The 23,185-nt window shown below is 41.9% G+C and overlaps 1 protein-coding gene across 1 annotated transcript in view; it reads left to right on the plus strand.

The window, feature by feature from the left end:
• Positions 1–21,410, plus strand: part of rgra (retinal G protein coupled receptor a) — a 55,598-nt gene extending 34,188 nt beyond the window's left edge. Inside the window, exons 4-7 of the mRNA XM_060924748.1 lie at positions 5,119–5,272; positions 6,838–6,955; positions 8,319–8,432; positions 21,118–21,410. Coding sequence (XP_060780731.1) covers positions 5,119–5,272; positions 6,838–6,955; positions 8,319–8,432; positions 21,118–21,261 — 530 coding nt within the window. The 3' untranslated portion in view covers positions 21,262–21,410. The remainder of the gene's footprint in view (positions 1–5,118; positions 5,273–6,837; positions 6,956–8,318; positions 8,433–21,117) is intronic.
• Positions 21,411–23,185: the final 1,775 nt, after the last annotated feature.

The following is a 23,185-nucleotide window of genomic DNA, read 5'->3' on the forward strand; positions in this document are numbered from 1 at the left end:
CGCGACTGTGCTCTCACATGTCGCAGAGCTGGGGCTCAGGGTGAATTACAAGAAGAGCTCGCTGGTGCCCAGCCAGGAGACGACTTTCTTGGGCATGCACCTGGATTCGAGGTCGTTGATGGCAACCCCCTCCCAGACCAGGATCCACAACATCCGCCTGCTGCTTGGCCGCTTCGGACGGGGCAGGTCACTCTCCCTGAAGACCTTTCAGCGCCTGCTGGGCATGCTTACGGCAGCCTCCTCTCTGGTCCCGCTGGGACTCCTGGACTTACGCCTTCAGAGGTGGCTCAATGGTCTCCACCTCCACCCGGTGCTGCACGGGCACAGGCTCGTGAAGGTGACGGATACTTTTTTCAGGCTCCTCCGTCCATGGAGGAGGAGGGCTTACCTTCTGCGGGGTGTTCCGCTGGTGGCTATCCCCTCCCGGAGGGAGGTCATCACCACGGATGCTTCCCTGGGAGGCTGGGGTGCAGTCTGGCAATGCCGGACCGTCAGAGGCTACTGGAGTCCAGGGCAGCGACAGCAGCACATCAACATGCTGGAGCTACGGGCTGTGTTCCTCGGCCTACAGCACTTCCTCCCAGGCCTGGCCGGCAGACACGTTCTGGTGCGGACGGACAACGCTACGGTAGTGTACTACATCAACCACCAGGGAGGCACCAAGTCCCTCCAGTGCTTGGAAGTGGCCGGCCAACTTCTGCGGTGGGCCCATCGACATCTCTTGAGCCTGCGTGCCATGTACTTGCCAGGCACTGCCAACAGGGCAGCGGATCTGCTGTCCCACCAGGACCCCGATCCCGGGGAATGGAGACTCAACCCAGCGGTGGTTCTCGCCATCTGGGAACGTTTTGGCAGGGCAGAGGTGGACCTCTTTGCCTGCCAGGAGTTGACACACTGCCCTCTGTGGTTCAGCCTCCACGGCCCCAGCTCCCTGGGCCAGGATGCGCTGGCGCATGCTTGGCCGAGGCAACTGCTGTATGCCTTCCCCCCTCTGCCGCTGATTGTGCCAACCCTACACAGGGTTGCGATGGACCACCACGGGCTGCTGCTTGTCGCCCCTCGGTGGCCGGGCCGAGTGTGGTTTCCCAAGTTGCTGCAACTTCTGAACGGCGACCCCTGGTGCCTGCCAGTGAGGACGGACCTGCTATCACAGCTGGGAGGGCAGATCTGGCACCCGGATCCAGCCCGTCTGCAGCTCTGGGTGTGGCCGCTGAAGGGCCGGACCCCCTGCTAGGTCTTTGTGAGCCGGCAGTGGTCAACACCATTGCAAGCTCTCGAGCACCCTCCACCAATGCCCTCTACGCCAACAGATGGAGGCTTTTCTCCAACTGGTGCTTAACTCGGGGGGAGGAGCCTACATGCTGCCCCCTGCTGACCATTCTACTGTTCCTCCAGTCTCTGTTTGATAAGGGTCTTACTCCTGCCACCATCAAGGTCTATGCAGCTGCCATCTCTGCTCAGCATGCCAGAGTTGGGGGAAGGACCGTGGGGTCCCACCCCTTGATGGCACGTTTCTTGAAGGGTGCTCTCCGGTTGAGACCCCCCCGACGGAGCCGGGTACCCACATGGGATCTTCACTTGGTGCTGCAGGCTCTCTGCGACGCACCGTTTGAGCCCCTGCTCACGGCAGACATTTCATGGCTCTCCCTGAAGACTGCTTTTCTTCTGGCCATTACATCGACGAGGCGCGTCGGGGAATTACACGCGCTGTCAGTCAGTGGGGAGTGCCTGCAGTGGCACTCCGGCGACAGTGGGGTCACTCTGTGGCCTAACCCCTCTTTCCTCCCGAAGACCCTCTCTGCTACCTTCGTCAACCAGCCCCTTAGCCTTGCGGCGTTCGAGGCGGGCCATGGTGAGAGGTCGGAACTTTTGTGCCCAGTTCGCGCCCTCAGGGTGTACGTGTCCCGTACAGAGGGCTTCCGTAGGAGTGACGCCCTGTTTCTGTGCTACACAGGGCCGAGGAGGGGTCTGGCGCTCTCTAAGCAGAGGCTATCCAAGTGGATAGTCGAGGCCATATTACATGCCTACAGGCACAGTGGCTCCCCGATTCCTCCGGCTGTCAGGGCGCACTCTGCACGGGGCGTGGTGGCCTCATGGGCATCACTGAAGGGCGTGCCCCTTTCAGACATATGCAGCGCAGCCTCGTGGGCTTCCAGCTGCACCTTCACCAGGTTTTACCGTCTTAATGTCGTCCCACATAATCCTGTGGCGACGGCTGTCATTCCAGGCCCGTCGCAGCAGCACTGAGTACGGGTAGGCACTCCTCATGACCTGGTTGGTATTAGTCATCCATGTGCTGAAAGCACCGCCTCTGGCGGTCAGGAGAAACGAAATAGAACGAGGGTTATGTATATAACCGCGGTTCTATGAGTTTCGGATGACCGCCAGAGCTTGGCAGTCACTCGGAGTGTACACGAGAAGATTTGCCAAGAGGTCACTTCCTGGGTTTACCGGTCTTTTATGCCGGGGTCACGGGGTGACGTCACCCAGGTCACACGTGACTTTGTTGTTACTATTACTCGACCTGCACGTTCGTGTGATGGATATCCATGTGCTGAAAGCACCGCCTCTGGCGGTCATCCGAAACTCATAGAACCGCGGTTATATACATAACCCTCGATTTCCACTGCTCTTAAAGTTAAAACAAACATTCCCACCGACAGTCAGGATCCAAAATATTAAGTTCAGAGAACAAACGTTGGCTGAAGCTCACTCTGAATTTTACCAAACCTCACGTAACTGCTGCTGATCTGTGAAAGTTAAAATGGCGGCTTCACAACTCTGCGCAGATTAAAAAAGAGGCGTGGTCATGACTAAAACTTAGAATTTTAAAGCCATTCAACTTAAACTTATTAACACTTTTGACTATGTGTACAAATTAGTAGAATATACTTACTATTTTTTAGTAATGCAATCAAACTTAAATTTTTACGTACATTGTAATTAAAACATTTAATTAAATACAAAGTCTGGGCTTACAGTGAATACAGTGAAAGACAGAATCGACAGAATGGCAGGAAACGTTGAGCGCACACTCGTCGAAAAACTCAAGACCAGCCCGTTTTCAATCCAGCTGGATGAAACCACCACTGTGGTGGAGGAAGCAATCCTCATTCTTTATATACAGTACACTGAGGAAAGTGAGCTTAAACAAGATATTCTTATGTCTGTCAATCTCACATCCACCACAAGAGGACAGGATATATTCAGTGTGGTTGACACATACTTCACAAGCCACAACATTCCCTATGAAAATATAGTTGCATGCTGCACAGATGGAGCCGCGTCAATGATGGGGGAAAATAAGGGCTTCAACAGCCGTTTGAAAGAGAAGGCACCGCACTGCATAGTGTTTCACTGTGTGATACACAGACACGCACTGGCAGGCACACACCTCTGCGAAGACCTGAACGAAACCTTAAAGACTGTGGTCAAAATAGTAAACTTTATAAAAGCTCGTCCGGTCAACAAAAGAATCTTTGCACAGCTGTGTGAGGATGTCACTCCTCCTTCATACCGAAGTCCGCTGGCTTTCTCGTGGGAAAGTGTTGATGCGATTCATGGAACTTAAACAACAAATACAGGAATTCTTAGCTGTGCACAACACGAAATTAGCGGACGAAATGACAGTCGAGTTTCTCATCAAGACTGCGTATCTTGCGGAGATATTCAGTCTGTACAACGAGGCAAACAAACGTATGCAGGCCGCGGACGCCACTGTCATGGAGTGCAAAGAGACAGTGGATGCGTTTTTGCGCAAAGTGGAGTACAGACGGAATAAATTGGGAAAGGGGGACCTGCGACAGTTTCCCTTGGTACTACAACAATCGGGGGGGAAGCTACCTGATGCGTTGGCCAGACAATTCACCTGCCACATGGATCAGCTTCAAGAGGAGATGCGCTCGCATTTTTTGGATATTAATGAACATATCTCAAAAGACGCATGGGTGATGGACCCATTTCTCGCTAAAGAGGAAGATGTGGAGCACCTCCAGGCTGAGGATGAGCTCGTGGATAAAGTCCAATTCTCTCTGCAAGCAGTTCTATGATGAGCATGGATACAAGCGGTTTTGGTTGGTAAAGGGAGCAGTAGTCGCTCCCAGGCTTGCTCATCATGCGATCACCAGACTCATCTTGCCTTTTGCCACAACGTACCTGTCAGAGACTGCTTTCAGCACGCTGGTCACCATCAAAACAAAGGCACGCAACAGACTGGATATGCACAGTGACTTTCGTTTGGCTGTTACCAACGTCACTCCAGCACTGGCTCAGGAAATACAGTGTCAAGGCTCTCATTAAAAGTTAGGTTGCCTGGAGATAAAAAAAAAAAATAAAATAAATGAAAATGTGTGCCTATTGCAAGTGTGTTAATTTTACACAGGTTTTCCTCATTTTCCGTGTTGTTGCTGTTTTTTTTTTTTTAAATTTGGTAATATATTGAAATATAATTAAGAAACATGTTTTACAAGTATAGTTTATGTAGCCTAATTTCACACTGGTTTTTGTCATTGGTCTGTGTTGTTTAAGCAGGTAATAGGCCTATATTGAAATATGATTAAGAAAGATATGTTTGTTAAAGTAGGCCACAGGTTCTGAAGTGAAATTGCAGGTAGCCTGAATTATTCCAAAATAATAAAGTACTTCATGTAAAAGAGGTAGGCCTATTATTTCATAATAAATTTCAGGGGGGGGGGGGGTCACCAAAGCTTACAATGGTAAAAGTATGGGTCCCTTCAGAAAAAAGGTTGGGAACCACTGGTTTAAACAATCAACCTAACAAGTCATACCTGGGCAACCAGAAACACCTGTCAGTCACATGGTCCTATATTTTTGATCACTTGATAAATTGGTGGATTCAAAGAAAGTGTGTTATGGCCTATATGAATATCAGGAAATTAAAGCTGAAATTCTGTTGTATCATCTCATATTCACCTTTTAATCTAAAATGCAGATGTCTTCACTGTATAGTAAGAACAACAGAATTGGCCTTGCCATTCCAATATTTTCAAATGGGACTGTACAAAAGCATCTTGTGAAAAGATATTTAAAAGTAGAAATGGGTGGTGTGTGAGTCAAATTGTGTTGTTATTGTTTTTGTTGTTGTTTTTAATACAGAAGGAAAAAAAATTCAGTGGAGCTGTGCCATCACCTTAGCCATCTTCATCTGGCTCTTTGCTGCCTTCTGGGCAGCTATGCCATTGATTGGTTGGGGAGAGTATGACTATGAGCCCCTGAGGACATGCTGTACTCTGGACTTAAGCAAAGGAGATAGGTATGGGACATTACTTTCAGGTTAGATTCTTGTTTTGATCATAATCCCAAAGCTTTAACTCCCATGCCATTATTGGTACATTTAAAATGCAATCATTACAATTATCATAATGAACCAAAGTCATATGCAGATAAGTTATATTAAGTATATCATATATTTAGGTTTTTGACAGATTCCCCTTAGTTGTGATCTTACAGTATATATTGATATTTACCAGTAATTTGGGCCATGAGATACAGTACCAAAACACATTTTTATTGACATAGTAGAGCCTCTGCTTCTTTTATTTTAAATTGTTTCAGTGTTCCTGTCCTAGCATATCCTAGTGGTCACTTTTAAAAACATCAGATGACCTGGCGACTTGTCCAGGGCGTACCCTGCCTTTCGCCCGTAGTCAGCTGGGATAGGCTCCAGCTTGCCTGCGACCCTGTAGAACAGGATAAAGCGGCTACAGATAATGAGAATGAGTCTTTCTTTCAAAAACTGGTAGCAGCTCTCTTCATACTGAAATTTATACTCAAATATGCAACACATTCAAGTGATACTGATTTTGAAAAGCCAGTCACATTTTGACTGATATGTATATATTCACTGTGTGATTTCAGAATATCCCAGTCTCACATGAAAAAAAAAAAATGCTTGCACGGAAATCTGTAGTATCATCTATACATTGAATATCAATGTTCTGGCACAAGCAACTTTTGCTAGAATGCTCCCCCTAGTATGTCACCTTCTGCACCAATGTATTTTAACCAAGCCCACCTCTACTACTATGCTATTTGAATAAGATCGATATGTAATAATTTTACTTCTTTTTTAAATGTATTGAGTGTTGCATACTTCTTGTGTAAAGTTTCTGCTTTTCATGACATATGGTCAGACTTACCAGGTTCATGAAACTCTTCTCTGCAAACAAAGTTGGGCTTGCAAATCATGTGATAACACAGCACAGTAACACGGACATTTTCAAAATTTGGAAAGTCTCTGTATTCTCAGTAGCCTAAAGAATTGAACAGCCTTAAAATGATCCATATTCTGAAAATACCTGTATCACTGTACTGTGTTACAGCATACCTTACAAGCCTGATTCTGTTTCAAAGACTGTAAAAAGCTTGTTGCATGAACCCATTAAGTGTATTCATATGTACAAAAAAGAACAATGAAATAGGCAATGCTCAAAAGTAGCCAATGCTCAAAATGTCTAAAAAGATGCAACTTTTTATTATTATTATTATTATTATTATTATTATTATTACTAAATACTGATCTTATTCAAATAGCATAGTGGTAGATGTGGGCTTAGATAAAATACAGTGGTGCAGAACATCTCATACAGAGCACAAGAATGAAAGTTTGATACATTGCTATGTAATGTATGCTTGTGCTAGAACGTTGCAATTCTACATATAGAAAGTGCTACAGATGGTTGCATGTGAACACTTTGTCTGTGAGATTGGCTTGTTCAGAAACTTACACTGTCATGTGCCAACTTTTCAGCCTTTGTATATTTGTGCACAATAGAACGAGGGCAAGTACAATAACATGACCTCATGCATTTCCCTTAGGAACTACGTCACCTATCTGATTCCAATGGCCATTTGTAACATGGGAATTCAAGTGGTTATTGTATATTTCTCATACCAATCAATTAAAAAGAAATTCAAGAAGACGGGCCAGCAGAGGGTAAGAAAATGTTTATCATATACTGTATGTCACTGTTTGTGATGAGCATCATGAAGACCTAGTTAACATTTGTTGCATAAGCCTGTGACCCTTGTGGTGTGTTTTGGACTGAGTGGACTTGTGCCTGGGTGCACTTAGAAGCACACACATACTGCTCAAAAATATTTACAAGGTTTTCATCTGGTAAATACTGTTGGTATAATAAATAGATGCTTGAAAAAAGAGCACACAAGCATATTATTGAAAAAAATCTACAGTTGTGCAAAGTTGTGCTGGACATGGACGCTCCAGCGTGCCTGTAGCTTTCAAGTAATATGCTCTTTTCTCATTCTTGGCTCTCTGCTATCAATTTCTCATCTGTCACACTGAGTCCCAGGTGAAATTTGAACCTAAATCTCACATGAGTACCAAAAAGCAACAAGCCATATATGATGTGGTCTAAGCAACATATTACAATATTTTTATAAAGACATTGGGCACATTATATGAAAATTATATCCATATACAGATGCAGTGTAGAAAGAATATACTCCCTTTATAGATCTTTAAAATAACCATTTCTCATAAAGATATTAAACAACTTATATTCGTATTACTGTATTACACAGGTATTGCACTCAATCTGTGTGCTACTTGGGTACATATAAATAAATCCAAAGAATTTACACAGAGGTACTTTTCTGCATGCTAAATGAAACATGTGTACAAGTAAATAGTATGCAGACCATTCATTATACTACATGCATATCTTTTAGCTATGTGAGTATTATTTTTGTATATAATAAGATAAGGATTAGAGTTAACAGGATTGTCAGCAGAGAAGCACTGCTTGATCCAAGCCTGGGACTAATCTTTGCCCAGAATACTAATCCCAAGAATAGCATTTGAGATTTAACCTAAGGCATCTAGGCATTTATTACTTATTTTAGATAATCTAATGTAAACATGTGCATAAAAATATGCCTCTATCTAACACACACACAGTTTTGTACACATGAGAATGAGTATGTTTCAGTTTCTTATGGCATATGGTTGAAATTGGTTTCTATGACAAATATAAACAGTAAAATTGTTTGTGCACTTATTTATGAATCAAAATGTAATTTTTAATAAGTTGAGATGATTCCAAGAGTGTCCAAAACTTCATGAGAAATTTATCATTTAAAATATAAAATACTTTTCTTGTTCACTGCACAATTCTATCATGTGTTGATATCCTCATTATTATTATAAACTAGTGGAAGGTAATAAAAATGAAAGCAAAGCCTTCAGTGATGTGTTCAAACCTTTTGTTAGTAATATGACAAGCACATTCAGACAGGCTCGATGACTGACTCATTTCACTTTCCTCTCCTCCCAACAGTTCAACTGTAGCACTCCTATAAAAACCCTGCTGTTCTGCTGGAGCCCTTACGGGATTCTGGCCTTCTATGCCGCTGTGGAAAATGTGAATGTTTTGTCTCCTAAACTGAGAATGGTAACCCAATCAAGTCTCCTTTTCATTAGTTGTTATATTTTTATTTTATCAATGTAGCATTGAGCACATACAGTGCAAATACAGCATATACAGTGGTGCTTGAATGTTTGTGAACCCTTTAGAATTTTCTATATTTCTGCATAAATATGACTTAAAACATCATCAGATTTTCACACAAATCCTAAAAGTAGATAAAGAGAACCCTGTTAAGCAAATGAGACAAAAATATTATACTTGGTCATTTATTTATTGAGGAAAATGATCCAATATTACATATGGGAGTGGCAAAAATATGTGAACCTTTGCTTTCAGTATCTGGTGTGACCCCCTTGTGCAGCAATAACTGCACTAAACATTTCTGGTAACTGTTGATCAGTCCTGGACACCAGCTTGGAGGAATTTTAGCCCATTCCTCTGCACAGAACAGCTTCAACTCTGGGATGTTGGTGGGTTTCTTCGCATGAACTACTCACTTCAAGTCCTTCCACAACATTTCAATTGGATTAAGGTCAGGACTTTGACTTGGCCATTCCAAAACATTAACTTTGTCCTTCTTTAACCATTCTTTGGTAGAATGACTTGTGTGCTTAGGGTCATTGTCTTGCTGCATGACCCACCTTCTCTTGAGATTCAGTTCATGGACAGATGTCCTGACATTTTCCTTTGGAAGTCTCTGTGATAATTCAGAATTCATTGTTCCATCAATGATGGCAAGCCGTCCTGGCCCAGATGCAGCAAAACAGGCCCAAACCATGATACTACCACCACCATGTTTCACAGATGGGATAAGGTTCATATGCTGGAATGCAGTGTTTTCCTTTCTCCAAACATAATGCTTCTCATTTAAACCAAAAAGTTCTATTTTGGTCTCATCCATCCACAAAACATTTTTCCAATAGCTTTCTGGCTCATCCATGTGATCTTTAGCAAACTGCAGATGAGCAGCAATGTTCTTTTTGGAGAGCAATGGCTTTCTCCTTGCAAACTCTGCCATGCACACCATTGTTGTTCAGTGTTCTCCTGATGGTGGACTCAAGAACATTAACATTAGCCAATGTGAGAGAGGCCTTCAGTTGCTTAGAAGTTACCCTGGGGTCCTTTGTAACCTCGCTGACTATTACACACCTTGCTCTTGGAGTGATCTTTGTTGGTGGACCACTCCTGGGGATGGCAACAATGGTCTTGAATCTCTTCCATTTGTACACAATCTGTCTGACTGTGGATTGGTGGAGTCCAAACTCTTTAGAGATGGTTTTGTAACCTTTTCCAGCCTGATGAGCATCAACAACGCTTTTTCTGAGGTCCTCAGAAATCTCCTTTGTTAGTGCCATGATCATACATGTCAACCTTTGGTCAATCAAACCTGTATAGCCAACCTCCAAAATCCGTATTTCCCTTATAAAATCCGTATAAGATGCAAATTAAAATAATTTACCTAAAATTTGAATGATAATTAACAATGATATATCCCAGTTACTTTTTATTCAATATTAATAACAATAAACCTTCAGAATGAATACAAAGCTCCAATGTTTGACAAAAACACAAAGTGTTATCAGCGTAGTTACGAAGGTAATACTTCGTTGTTTGGAGACAGGTTTCACTGAGTGGCTATTATGCACGGGACTTCATATCAGCCACAAAGTCAGGAAAATCTGTTCGTAAAATTGTTATAATGACCAAATACAATGAAAAGTATTTTTCCAGTCTCACCTGTGAAAGGTAATCCCATGTGATCTCGTTTGGACGGTAAACCTGTTGGTACAGTTAAACGCAGCACATGAATGAGGCATCTTTATTCTCGGCTACTGTCTAGACGCTATACCAGAGACGGTTGAAGAATCTCCAATTTGCCACATCCAATATGGTGGCGAGGATGACGTATGATTCTACGCAGAAGGCGGCGTCTATGTTTATATGTCTATGACTTCACGGTTGGCGGGATTCTCGCAATGCGGTGTGCACATGATCAAAAGTGGAACAAAGTCTCGCTACCACAAGATAATGCACGATTTCATAAGACTCTTTACTGGCTGTCTGTGGTGCACAGTACGTTTGTAAATGTTATGCACTCTTTTATCATCGTGGGAATTGATTATAGCTCTAAATAAATATTGAAGTTTTTTTAAAGAATCCGTATAACTATTTATACGCCCGTATACTACGTTTATTGAATCAAATCCATATAAAATACGGACATTCCGTATAGGTTGACATGTATGCATGATATACTTCCACAAACATGTGTTGTGAAGCTCAGACTTTGATAGATCCCTGTTCTTTAAATAAAACAGGGTGCCCACTCACATCTGACTGTCATCCCATTGATTGAAAACACTTAACTCTAATTTCACCTTCAAATTAACTGCTAATCCTAGAGGTTCACATACTTTTGCCACTCACAGATATGTAATATTGGATCATTTTCCTCAATAAATAAATGACCAAGTATAATATTTTTGTCTCATTTGTTTAACTGGGTTCTCTTTATCTACTTTTAGGACTTGTGTGAAAATCTGATGATGTTTTAGGTCATATTTATGCAGAAATATAGAAAATTCTAAAGGGTTCACAAACTTTCAAGCACCACTGTAGCACATACAGTGGACTTCTGAACTTAAAGCAAGACGGCCTTTCGATTTCATAAAGTCGGTGAAATTTAGTTCCCTCTGAAATTTGGTCATCTTCGCACAGTCAAGCAGACAGAGGAAGTCCATGTGCGCATGCGCAGGTTTACCTTTGACCGTGCGCTGACAGTTACATCATTTTGTTGCTAAACGAACAGCTGAGCACACCGAGGTGCTCACTGACCGCTGATATTTATTAGTTTAGTCCTGCGTTTCCTTTCCTTTACAACATAACGTCTTGTCTTCTCTCTTTCCATTATTGTAGTCAGTCTTCCACGTTTCATTCGCACACTCACATCCTCCATTTTTCTCTCCTGTTTCAAATTTGTATCCCACAATGCCTTGTACGAACGGTGAAAGCCAACCACATGTTGCATGATGTATTATTGCAAAAGTATTCATACCCCTTGAACTTTTTCACATTTTTCCACCTTACAACCACGAACTTAAAAGTTTTTTATTGAGATTTTATGTGATAGACCAACACAGAGTAGCACATAATTGTGACGTGAAATGAAAATGATAAATGGTCTTCAAAATTTTAAACAAATAAAAATCTGAAAAATGTGGTGTGCATTTAGCCTGGCAAGCCAGACTAAATGTGAATATTTAGTCTGGTCTCGGTCGTAGACATTTCCAAAGGGTGTGGGTAGGAACAACCCGTTGTCTTTCAAACTGTCTCTGTGTGTATTGAGGTATTTCACCCACGTGACCAAGTCACGTGACGCAGCCATTTTGGGCGGCACACTTAAGTCCTTCAGTGCAAGGCGGTATGAGATGGTGGAGACCTTTGCACATTTTAACAAGAAAGTAAGCTGTGATTCGTGTTAAATTGGATTTGTCTTTTATCACAAACACTGTACCCAGCCTTGGTATGGAGCCCTGTTTATTTATTTCTGTGTCCCGTTTCTTTCTAGCCTCTGTTATTGCGTTTTATGTCTGATGTCTGCTACATGCAACCCTAGACAAATTAACACTGCCTTGTTTCACTGCTCAGATGGGTTAACAAACACTGACCCATTTACTTTTTGCTATATATTTTATCAAAATTGCGTTAACTGATAAACTAACCTGCAGAGGTGGAAAGAGTACTAAAATATTATACTCAAGTACAAGTACTGTTACTCTGATGAAATTTTACTTAAGTACAAGTAAAGTTACCAGACAAAAAAATCTACTCAAGTAAAAGTAAAATTTATCATTTAAAATGTACTTTGAGTAAAAGTAAAATGTTACTTTTAACAATGGGTGTTTTCTGCCTCCACTGTGTTGTGCAAAAATGAAAAAGAAGAGGAAACAAGGATATACGTATGTACATCTCAACCCAGATGTTTTATTTAAAGGAAGTGTATCAAATTGAATACTTAGGATAATGCTGCATTAAAACTGAGACAAACAAAAAAGGTCAATACACACAGTCATGTCGTTTACATCGCCCTGACCACACACAAAGCATTGTACACGAAATATGAAAGTGAAATGTTGCACCAAAATCTCATAGCTTGCCTATGTGCACTGTGTGTTATTGAACAATTCAATTCAAACATTATTTGTTTTGCTTAGTATTCCTTTCTGGCCTGTTGGATGTAGAATGGTAGGAGGACTGATCACGTCAGGTTGGCGAGCTAACTTGCTTGCATGATTAGCCAACCGAATAACAGACTAGTTACCATTATGTTACAGTACCAACAGGTTGCTACTTCAACATTAGCAATGCCATCCACTATTTTTGGAATATAACCAGCCTATTGTCGGTTTTACTATGGAAAGGAAACATTATGATCAGGGGCGCAGATACGTTTTTTGAACTGGGAGGGACAAAAAACTGGGGCAGGACAAAGCTGCCAGCAAACCAACCCCAACCCCGATATGCCTGTCAAACTTGTTGTGGGTAACCATAGCAACCAAGCTCGAGCTCGCAACCTGTGCAGTCTGCGCAGCTCAACCAACTGAATATCAGTCTTTGCTTTGTTTTATGTGAGTTGTTGCAACTATGTATACACTGCTGTGCACCTCAATAAACCGAATGGTAATTAGTCTTTTGATCTTTCCGTGAGGTTTGCCTTATGCAAAGAAAGACAGCATAGACGTTTTTTCCTCCCTATAAGTGGGGGGGACCGAACGAGGTGAATTTAAATCTGGGTGGGACAAATCCCACCCGTCCCACCCTCTATCTGCGCCCGTGATTATGATGCCAATGACAATACTTACCTCAACATGCTTGCGCAGATTAGACGTCGAATTTTTGTATGCCGCAATGGTTGTCTTCTTGGGCACACATAATCTGCATTGCATAATGAAACTGTCACCCCTTTTCTCTATGAAGCTGAAGTGATCACGTATGTAGGGCCAGGGGTGCACTTCATTACTGGAAGAAATTGCGTTTTCTGCAGGGTCGTCCACCACAGGTTCCTCGGTCTCCTCCATGTCCGCAGGGGCACTTTATCAACACCCGTGGCCCAGGGGCTAGGCCCCTCATAGGCTACCTGTCAACCCTACCCTTACCATTGGCCAGGAAAACACTCTTATTTTATTTGCAATACGTGTCAAGCATTTACAGTCTAAGCGCGTAATTAGCCTAGAAGCCTACGATAGGTTATGTTTGGCTCAGCGTAGCTGCGCAAGGCCCACGCTCACATCGCTCAACACATCCGACCACAGAGGGAGAGAAGAACGCGTGCATTATCATTACAGAGCCGGTTCTGATTATTACCACGGACAGGACAGTGATACTGCATAACTTTCACGCAGGGGCATGGCCAGAGATAACCACACAAGCGCGCGTGCGCTAATGTAGACCTATGTGTTGTAAACATAAAACACACACACCTACAGACAAGTCCTTTTAAAAAATAAAATACATAAAAATAGCTCGGCAGCATGAAAACAAACATTCACTGCAAGACAAGGTGCCCTAGAATCGCCATCAGTTTTTAATATCTATATGGACTTTGTTGTCAGATTGCACAGCATGAGATATCAAAACTGTACCCAGATACAGGCTTCAAGTTCAGATATTGCATTCCAAATGGGGTATCCACAAGAGAAATGCGTACGAAAGCACGAGCATCAGGAGAGGGTTGCATAACAGAGATTCTATATGCAGATGATCAGGCCATACTCGCTGGATCCATCGAGGAGCTTCAGAATATTCTTCAGTTGTATGATAAGACCTACACCTGCTTTGGTTTACAAATATCATATGTCAAAACAGAAACAATGGCTTTTAACGTCAATGAGGATATCAAATGTAAGCCAAGTATCATTTCCCTTGGCGGCACTAATATTAAAAACGTCCGCACCTTTAAATATCTTGGTTTTAATGTCAGCAACTGTGATGAATCCTCACACTTCCTGCATGCTAGGATAAGTGCTGCATTCATGAAATGGAATGAACTGAAACACGTTCTAACCGACCACCGAATACTACTAAAAACCCGTATAAAGTTCCTAGTGGCATGTGTTTGATCTCGTCTCCTGTACAGCACACAGGCATGGCAACTATCATCCAGTGAAATTCACAAAATTGAGGTAGTGTGGCACGGCTTCCTAAGGAAAATGATTAAAGGTGGATATAAACGAAAGAATGCCCCTGACCAAAAGAACACTACAAATGAAGATATAGACTGGAGCTACAAGATGTCCAATGCTGACCTCCGGAAACTGACAGGAACCCAGGATATAAAACTATCCTGCTATGTACAACAACTAAAATATATTGCTCACGTTTGCCGGATGGGCAATAACCAAGTGCAAAAGCAGCTCCTGTTTGACAAAAATGGTTACAAATGGACAAAATGGGAAAATCTGCTGGGCATAGACACCCAACAGATAAGACGTATGATGATGGACAAATCAAACTTTGAGCAACTGCTACAGCAGAAGCACCCCTAGAGAGTTTAACTTTTGACAGGGGAACATGATGATGACGAAGGTACTTGGCTCGGCGGCCACATGAAACGTAAACACCATGGACAGCAGCCAAACTCATAACTCTACAGACCGAAATACACAAAACCGAGTCCTACTAGGGTCTATTTTACCGATCTATGTTCAAGCATCATGCAAGTCTTCCTTCTCCTTGAATAAGACCATGCATTTAACTGCCTTTTTGACATGACTGCATCGAAATACCACTTGCAACAATATTTCACGCACTCCATCAAGAAAAAAGTTAAACATGATGAACACGGGCATACTGTTTTGAGCATACGATTTTTTAAAAAGAAACTAGCTACATCAAAGTCCTTCAATAAACCCATCCTTTAGCGCAAATGAGCTTAACCTAGTTCAAAGCATGACGCTAGCAGTAGCTGCATAAGGCAAAATCATGTGGGCCTTTCGTCAACAACAAGCCACGGTGGGCAAACATTAATAATCAAGCGTCCTTACCTTAAAACGTTGTCTTGACCACAGAACTTCTCAAGTATTTCACTTAAATCCACACAGGTTAACAACACACCCAACACAGCTAGCGAGAAATGTGGATCTGCGCTAGCTTTGTATTGCTATTCCCCTCAGTATGCTTACTCTGTCTGCTGCCCGAACTGTGAACATTATAGGCTACAATCTTTTCATCAATTTCTTCAGTAGATGCCGTTTTAAACATTTTATTATCCCCATCAAAATATGCTATTATACTAACAGGATTATAACTCAAATCACACGACACGTATTCAAATCACAACTGATTTATTTTACTGTTGGACAGATCATAGGATATCTAGCCTACAGTAGCTGCACATAGCCTAGCTGCTGGTAGGCTGATAACTGATAAGTAGCTGATATTCTGAACAGATTGGTGATCCTTACCTTAAAAAAGTCTGTGACTTTAGGCAACGATTCTATCATTACCTGCATCTCTCTCTTTTTTCCTTTTATGCGCCCCGCTAACATGTGAACGCTTCATCTTTCAAAGCCTCTAAATTTGCGTCTCAGTAGTCTGCAGTCTTTGGCGCGCTTTCGTGCATGACGTTACATTTTGTTACATTTTATTCTGGTACAGTTGTGGGTGTGGCGGCACGGTGGTGTAGTGGTTAGCGCTGTCGCCTCACAGCAAGAAGGTCCTGGGTTCGAGCCCCGTGGCCGGCGAGGGCCTTTCTGTGTGGAGTTTGCATGTTCTCCCCGTGTCCGCGTGGGTTTCCTCCAGGTGCTCCGGTTTCCCCCACAGTCCAAAGACATGCAGGTTAGGTTAACTGGTGACTCTAAATTGACCGTAGGTGTGAGTGTGAATGGTTGTCTGTGTCTATGTGTCAGCCCTGTGATGACCTGGCGACTTGTCCAGGGTGTACCCCGCCTTTCGCCCGTAGTCAGCTGGGATAGGCTCCAGCTTGCCTGCGACCCTGTAGAACAGGATAAAGCGGCTAGAGATAATGAGATGAGATGAGTTGTGGGTGTTCGTTTCGCGAACCACATCCACCATGTCTCTTACAGCAGGTTACTGTGCGCTCATTTATTTCTAACCTTATTTCTATCCGTACATTAATGTAGGCCCACGATTCCGACAGTTTATTATTTTATTAATATTACAAGGCCCCTGATTGGCTGTGGCCCAGGGGTTTGAGCCCCCCAAAGCCCCCCCCCCCCCCCCAAAGCGCTGGTGCATGTCCGCCATCGTCTGTGTGAGACTCGTGCGCACGACAACTGTCCTTCCCGTGATTCATTTCCAGAACGCATTTCCTCTTCTCCGTTTTAGCCTTTTTTAATTTTTTATTAATTTTTTTTTTTTACTCAGTAACGGTTGTGATGTAAAATGTACCGAAGTACACTACTTAAAAGAAAACATACTTAAGTAAAAGTAAACGTACACTCTTTAAAAATTACTTGAAAAAAGTACACAAAAAAGCTACTCAAGTACAGTAACACGAGTAATGTAATTCGTTACTTTCCACCCCTGCTAACCTGAAATGAAATGATCACTGCAAAGTCTGGAGTACTCTGTTGGCTCCCAATCCTGTCTCTTCACAGCTGCAATCTATTTGGCCCTCTTGTCTGGGTCAGTAGGAAACCGGTAGTGATGTGTCGGTCACGAACGATCCGGTTCAAAGAGCCGGCTCTTTGAAGTGAACAACGGGAGCCGGCTCTTCGGTGGGAGCCGAGTTGGGGAGCCGAATTAGTTTTTTGTCCTTAGGTGCCTCAGAGAGAGAGAGAGACTTTCACAAAAAAGTTGCTGTCCGATTGCGTCTTTGTGTTGTCTATTACCATTCAAAGGAAAAAAAAGTAGCATGGTGTACGCCTACTTTTTTGGTTGGGGGGGGGGGGGGGTTGATGTCATTCACAGCTGCGAAAATACCAAAATTGGTGTAATGCTTAAAGCTGTGGAGCGCAGGGGAGAGGAGTCTGTGAGGCACCTGAGGAGGGGAAAATCAGCTGTGTATTTTATATTGGTAATATAACACAGTTTTGCATTATGTTTGTGAGAAAATAATTTATTAATTGGTAAGTAAGTTTTATTTCTATAGCTAGAACATTGTTACACTGCTATACTTTACAAAGCTTTACAATGGCTACAAAAACTAAAAAATAAAATGGAAAACATCCTATTGATAAAATATAAATAATAATGTAATTAATTAACTAGTTAATTGCAGCAATTAAATCAAAAATAAAATCTCAGGAGCCATTTGGGAGCCGAAAGAGCCGGCTCCTTATAGTAAGAAGAGCCAAAAGAGCCGGCTCCCGAAAAAGAGCCAAAATTCCCATCACTAGAAACCGGTAAAAGGAGCGTCCTCCACGCTGTCCCTGTCTGTTGTGGCAGCCCACAGCACAACAAGCAAACACCATGGTTATTTATAGAGTGCTTACTGACAAATTAATCTATGCTAGATGTCTGTAACACGTTTTTTTTCAAGCTGGTTCTCCCTCTCTGTCTGCAGTGTTAGTATGTAGCTTGACGTTCAAAATGGCGGACACCGGGGCGTCACGTGACCCTGTGACGTCAGGTGAAATACCTCAATAGGCCAATGCTCTGACCAATCAGCGCAACAGTGACTGTGACGTAGTCAGAGCGACCGAAAGCAGTGGGGGAGGGTAAACAAACAGCATGTGGAGACTCTAGTCAGTGTGTTCAGCGAGGGACAGCTTTTTACAGAGATACCTGGCCGGTTTTTTCATGCCTTCCCTGGCTTCCACAAGAATCCACTAGTCAAACTTCATGACAAAGACATATGGCAGTGGATGAAAGACAAATTGAATGAGTGGAGCTGTCTAAAACTCTGACGGGCACACCACAGCATTTTTAGAGTGTGTGGGTTTTTTTTATTTCATTTATTTAGTTTTTATTTATTATATTCATTTTTCTTGTAAATAGTGTATATAGTCATTTTTATCTTGTAAATACTGTGCATAGTTTATATATTTCACATTCTTATACTAGTCTGTATAGTTTCACTTCATTGTCATACTATTCAATTTCATTGTTCGCCCACCATGCCTTGTTCCCGGATTTGAAATTGTCAAATAAATAACCTTAAATTTCAGTTACATCTCCTTTTTTATTATGCAGTCTCATTTCAGGTCACAATGACATTTTTCAATCAGAAGCATTACACATGTCAGTGATTATGTACAAGTATTTACAAATAATGCCACAATGCTATGTCATCGTGGGCATGAATGGCTTTTACAGATAACCATCTTCACTGTTTTTTCCTAAGATTTGTCTGTGTGTATGAAGTCAGTGAGTTGCTGGACTCCTGAGAGAACCTTGCATCCCTCACCCAGTGCTTTCCTAACATTTTTCGTGTTGTAAGTCATGAAGAAAGCAAAAGAATTGTCAAAGGATCTTTGGAAAGATAGCTGAACTCTATGAAACAGAACAGGGATAAGGAAGTATTGAACCAAACAAGAATGCCAATCAGCACTGCTCAAATTTTAATTCAGCCGAGCCTATTATTAATATTTTTTAATAATAATAATAATAATTTTAATTCAGCCGAGCCTATTCGGCTAATTCAGACTTTTGGCTACCAGCGGAGCCAGCTGGTAGATCAGACTTTTGCCATAGCCGGTCGGCAAAACAGCGAAAACGTCCTTCTTGAAAAGGAATGAGCGGAGAGCCTCTTCCTGCTCATGTTTCAATGAAAACTCCAAGTCTAATTCTTCTAAAACTGATTCCAAAGTGGAGTCAAATGAGCTCTGTTCACTAGCCGTAGCCATCTTTCCTGTTGTGCTTTCTCCAGCGTCGCACAGCCTTGTCGTCACTCCTGCAAAAGCCCACCCAAAGAATCCAAACAAAAATCTTGCGTTTTGATTGGCGGGCACGATTTGATGCCCGGGGTGTTTTGTTGATATGGTGCGAGGCTAGACCCACTCGTAGGCAAAAATATTTTTGGCCGCTAGGCGGGTGGGTCTAGTTTACTAGGCTAGTGTGCATTAGTATTCAGCCCCCCGCGTCAATACTTTGTAGAGCCACCTTTTGCTGCAATTACAGCTGCAAGTCTTTTGTGGTATGTCTCTACCAGCTTTGCACATCTAGACACTGAAATTTTTGCCCATTCTTCTTTGCAAAATAGCTCAAGCTCAGCCAGATTGGATGGAGAGCGTCTGTGAACAGCAATTTTCGAGTCTTGCCACAGATGCTCAATGGGATTTAGGTCTGGACTTTGACTGGGCCATTCTAACGCATGAATATTCTTTGATCTAAACCATTCCACTGTAGCTCTGGCTGTATGTTTAAGGTCATTGTCTTGCTGGAAGATGAATCTCCTTCCCAGTCTCAAGTCTTTTGCAGCCTCCAACAGGTTTTCTTCCAGGATTGCCCTGTATTTAGCTCCATCCATCTTCCCATCAACTCTGACCAGCTTTCCTGTCCCTGCAGAAGAAAAGCATCCCCATAGCATGATGCTGCCACCACCATGTTTCACAGTGGGAATGGTGTGTGCAGGGTGATGAGCAGTGTTAGTTTTCTGCCACACATAGCGCTTTGCATTTAGGCCAAAAAGTTCAACTTTGGTCTCATCTGACCAAAGCACCTTCTTCCACGTTTGCTGTGTCCCCTACATGGCTTCTTATGCCTGTCTTTCAACAATGGCTTTCTTCTTGCCACTCTTCCAAAAAGGCCAGATTTGTGGAGTGTACGACTTATAGTTGTCCTGTGCACAGATTCTCCCACCTGAGCTGTGGATTTCTGCAGCTCCTCCAGAGTGATCATGGGCCTCTTGGCTGCTTCTCCGACCAGTGCTCTCCTTGCTCGCTCTGTCAGTTTAGGTGGACGGCCATGTCTTGGTAGATTTGCAGTTGTGCCATACTTTTTCCATTTTTGAATGATGGATTGAACAGTGCTTCTTGAGATGTTCAGAGCTTGGGATATTTTTTATAACCTAACCCTGCTTTAAACTTCTCCAGAACTTTATCCCTGACCTGTCTGGTGAGTTCTTTGGTCTTCATGATGCTGTTTGTTCTTCAGTGTTCTCTAACAAACCACTGAGGCCTTCATAGAACAAGTGTATTTATGCTGAGAGTAAATTACACACAGTAGGACTCTATTAACTAATTAGATGACTTCTGAAGGCAGTTGATTGCACTGGATTGTATTTAGAGGTATCAGAGGACAGGGGGCTGAATACTAATGCACACCACATTTTTCAGATTTTCATTTGTTTAAAATTTTGAAGACCATTTATCATTTTTGTTTCACTTCACAATTATGTGCTACTCTGTGTTGGTCTATCACATAAAATCTCAATAAAAAAACTTTTAAGTTTGTGGTTGTAAGGTGGAAAAATGTGAAAAAGTTCAAGGGGTATGAATACTTTTGCAAGGCACTGTATCAAGCTGAATTGGGTCATGGTGAAGCAGGAAAAAATAGCAGAGAATTTAGGGCCATGTGGTCCTAAATTCATTAATTGTTCTATTTAAAAAAAACTAATAAAATTGGAAGCCTGTGATTCAAATTCAGTAGCTTTTGGTCCACTAAACAAAAATAATTGGGTGTCAGGAAAAATTATTTTTATAACCTACACTTGAAAAATCTGAAAGGCAGTCTACCTTTAATTTATAGAGGCTTTAATTAGGGTTGTGAAGGTAGGACATAAGTACAACCATGTGTGTCTTTGCAGATTGCTCCTATTGTGGCTAAGACCTCTCCAACTTTCAATGTCTTTGTTTATGCACTTGGAAATGAGAATTACAGAGGAGGAATCTGGCAACTGCTCACAGGACAAACGATTGAACCTCCTTCTACTGAGACCAAGTTTAAATAAACCAAGAATTTCAATCATTCATCATTAATTTATTCAACTTCATTAACTGCTTTATCCTGATCAGGATCACAGTGAATTCCGAGCCTATCCTGAGAACATAGGGCAGTGTCAGGCAATGTAACAGTATTTACACATTTCATATTAAAAGATAATTTATCTCCTACAAGAAAGAATATGATCATACTCCAGATTGCAAATCTTCTTTGCCATGACATGATGTCCATGTTCAGCCTAAGAAAGAATGTTTTAATTACATGCATTTTCATGATAAGGTGTTTTCCCAATGTTACAAATTATCAGACATGATGTGATTATACTAAAGATATATTGTAATTAGATATGATTCTTATCCTGCACCTTCCACTCCCTCTTACATGTGTTCACATAGTCCATATTTTTAACCATTCACATACAGTATATGTGACAGTGATACACTATATGACCAAAGGTATCAGGACACCTCACCAAATACACCCATACCGGTATGTGGTTCTTCCCTAAACTGTTACTACAAAGTTGAAAGAACACAATTTTTAAAGATGTTTTATATGCTGTAGAATTTTGATTTCCTTTCGCAGGAACTAAGAGGCACAAACCTGTTCCAGCATGACAAGGTCCCTGTGCACAAAGCAAACTCCATAAAGACATGGTTTGCCAAAGTTGCAGGAAGCACGGTGGTGCAGTGGTTAGCACTGTCACCTCACAGCAAGAAGGTTCTGGATTCTAACCTCACGGCTGACCTTTTGTGGAGTTTGCATGTTCTCCCTATGTCTCCATGGGTTTCCTCTGGGTGCTCCGATTTCCCCTACAGTTCAAAGGCATGCAGGTATAATGGGGCCACTGTAATTGGCACAAGTTGTAGTGGTTTCCCAGCCATAATATATGTACATATGTATATCGCTATGGCAAAGCTATTAAAAATTAAATAGGTTAGTATAGAAGAACCTGGGTGACCTCAGGTCTGACCACCCATCTTTGAGATGAACTAGAATGCAAACTGCAGCCTATGCCTCCTCACCCAACATCAGTGCTTGACCTCACTAAGACTATTGTGGCTAAATGAGCACAAATCCCCACAGCCATATTCCAAAATATAGTGGACGAAAGAGTGGACCAATTAATAGCCAGGGATTTGGAATGGGATGTTCAGCAACTGTAAAAAAAAAAAATCCGTCGTTTTTACAGAATAATGCTGGCAACTTTGGTTGCCAGAACAATTCCGTAAAATATACATCAAAACTGTAAGAACCTTTACAAAGAAAAATTTTAATTTTACGTTTTTAACCAGTATAATAATCATTGGAATTCAGTCACATTAACATATAAAACAATATATTTCAGTAAGATTTACATCTATTTCTTGTGTATTGTTCATCATACTGCATTAAGTCTCACTGAAAAATATAATTATTTAAACTTGATGATGGGGTGTCCAGACACTTTTGGCAAAATAGTGTGTATGTGGGTGGGTGGGTGGGTGTGTGTGTGTGTGGGGGGGGGGGGCGGCGGCAACCTCCTTATCTAAACAGATACAATTGGAAAAGGAAAACATTACTGTGTTATAATCAAGTCCAAGGACTAGAAGCATAAAAAGTTCTAAATATACCTTTTTTAGGATTGTTACCACTCCATCCCTTAATCAAAGAGCTCACTTTCATAAAGAGATTTAGATGAAAAATCATGATAGTCAGTTTTATGTTATGTGATGAAATACTTGCTGCATTTTAGTTAATAAACAGAACCAGAACAAGTTTAAGATCACATCTTTAGAATTTAGAGAATATAACAATTTAGTAATAAAAATAATCATTTTAAGCAATGTTAGCGATACAATATACATACATACTAGCTTAACTATAGACTATAATACACTATATACTATAATCAAGATAGAAAGCAAAATCACATTCACAACACACCAACA

This window comes from Neoarius graeffei, chromosome 7 (assembly GCF_027579695.1).
Source record: "Neoarius graeffei isolate fNeoGra1 chromosome 7, fNeoGra1.pri, whole genome shotgun sequence".
Classification (NCBI taxonomy): Eukaryota; Metazoa; Chordata; class Actinopteri; order Siluriformes; family Ariidae; genus Neoarius; species Neoarius graeffei.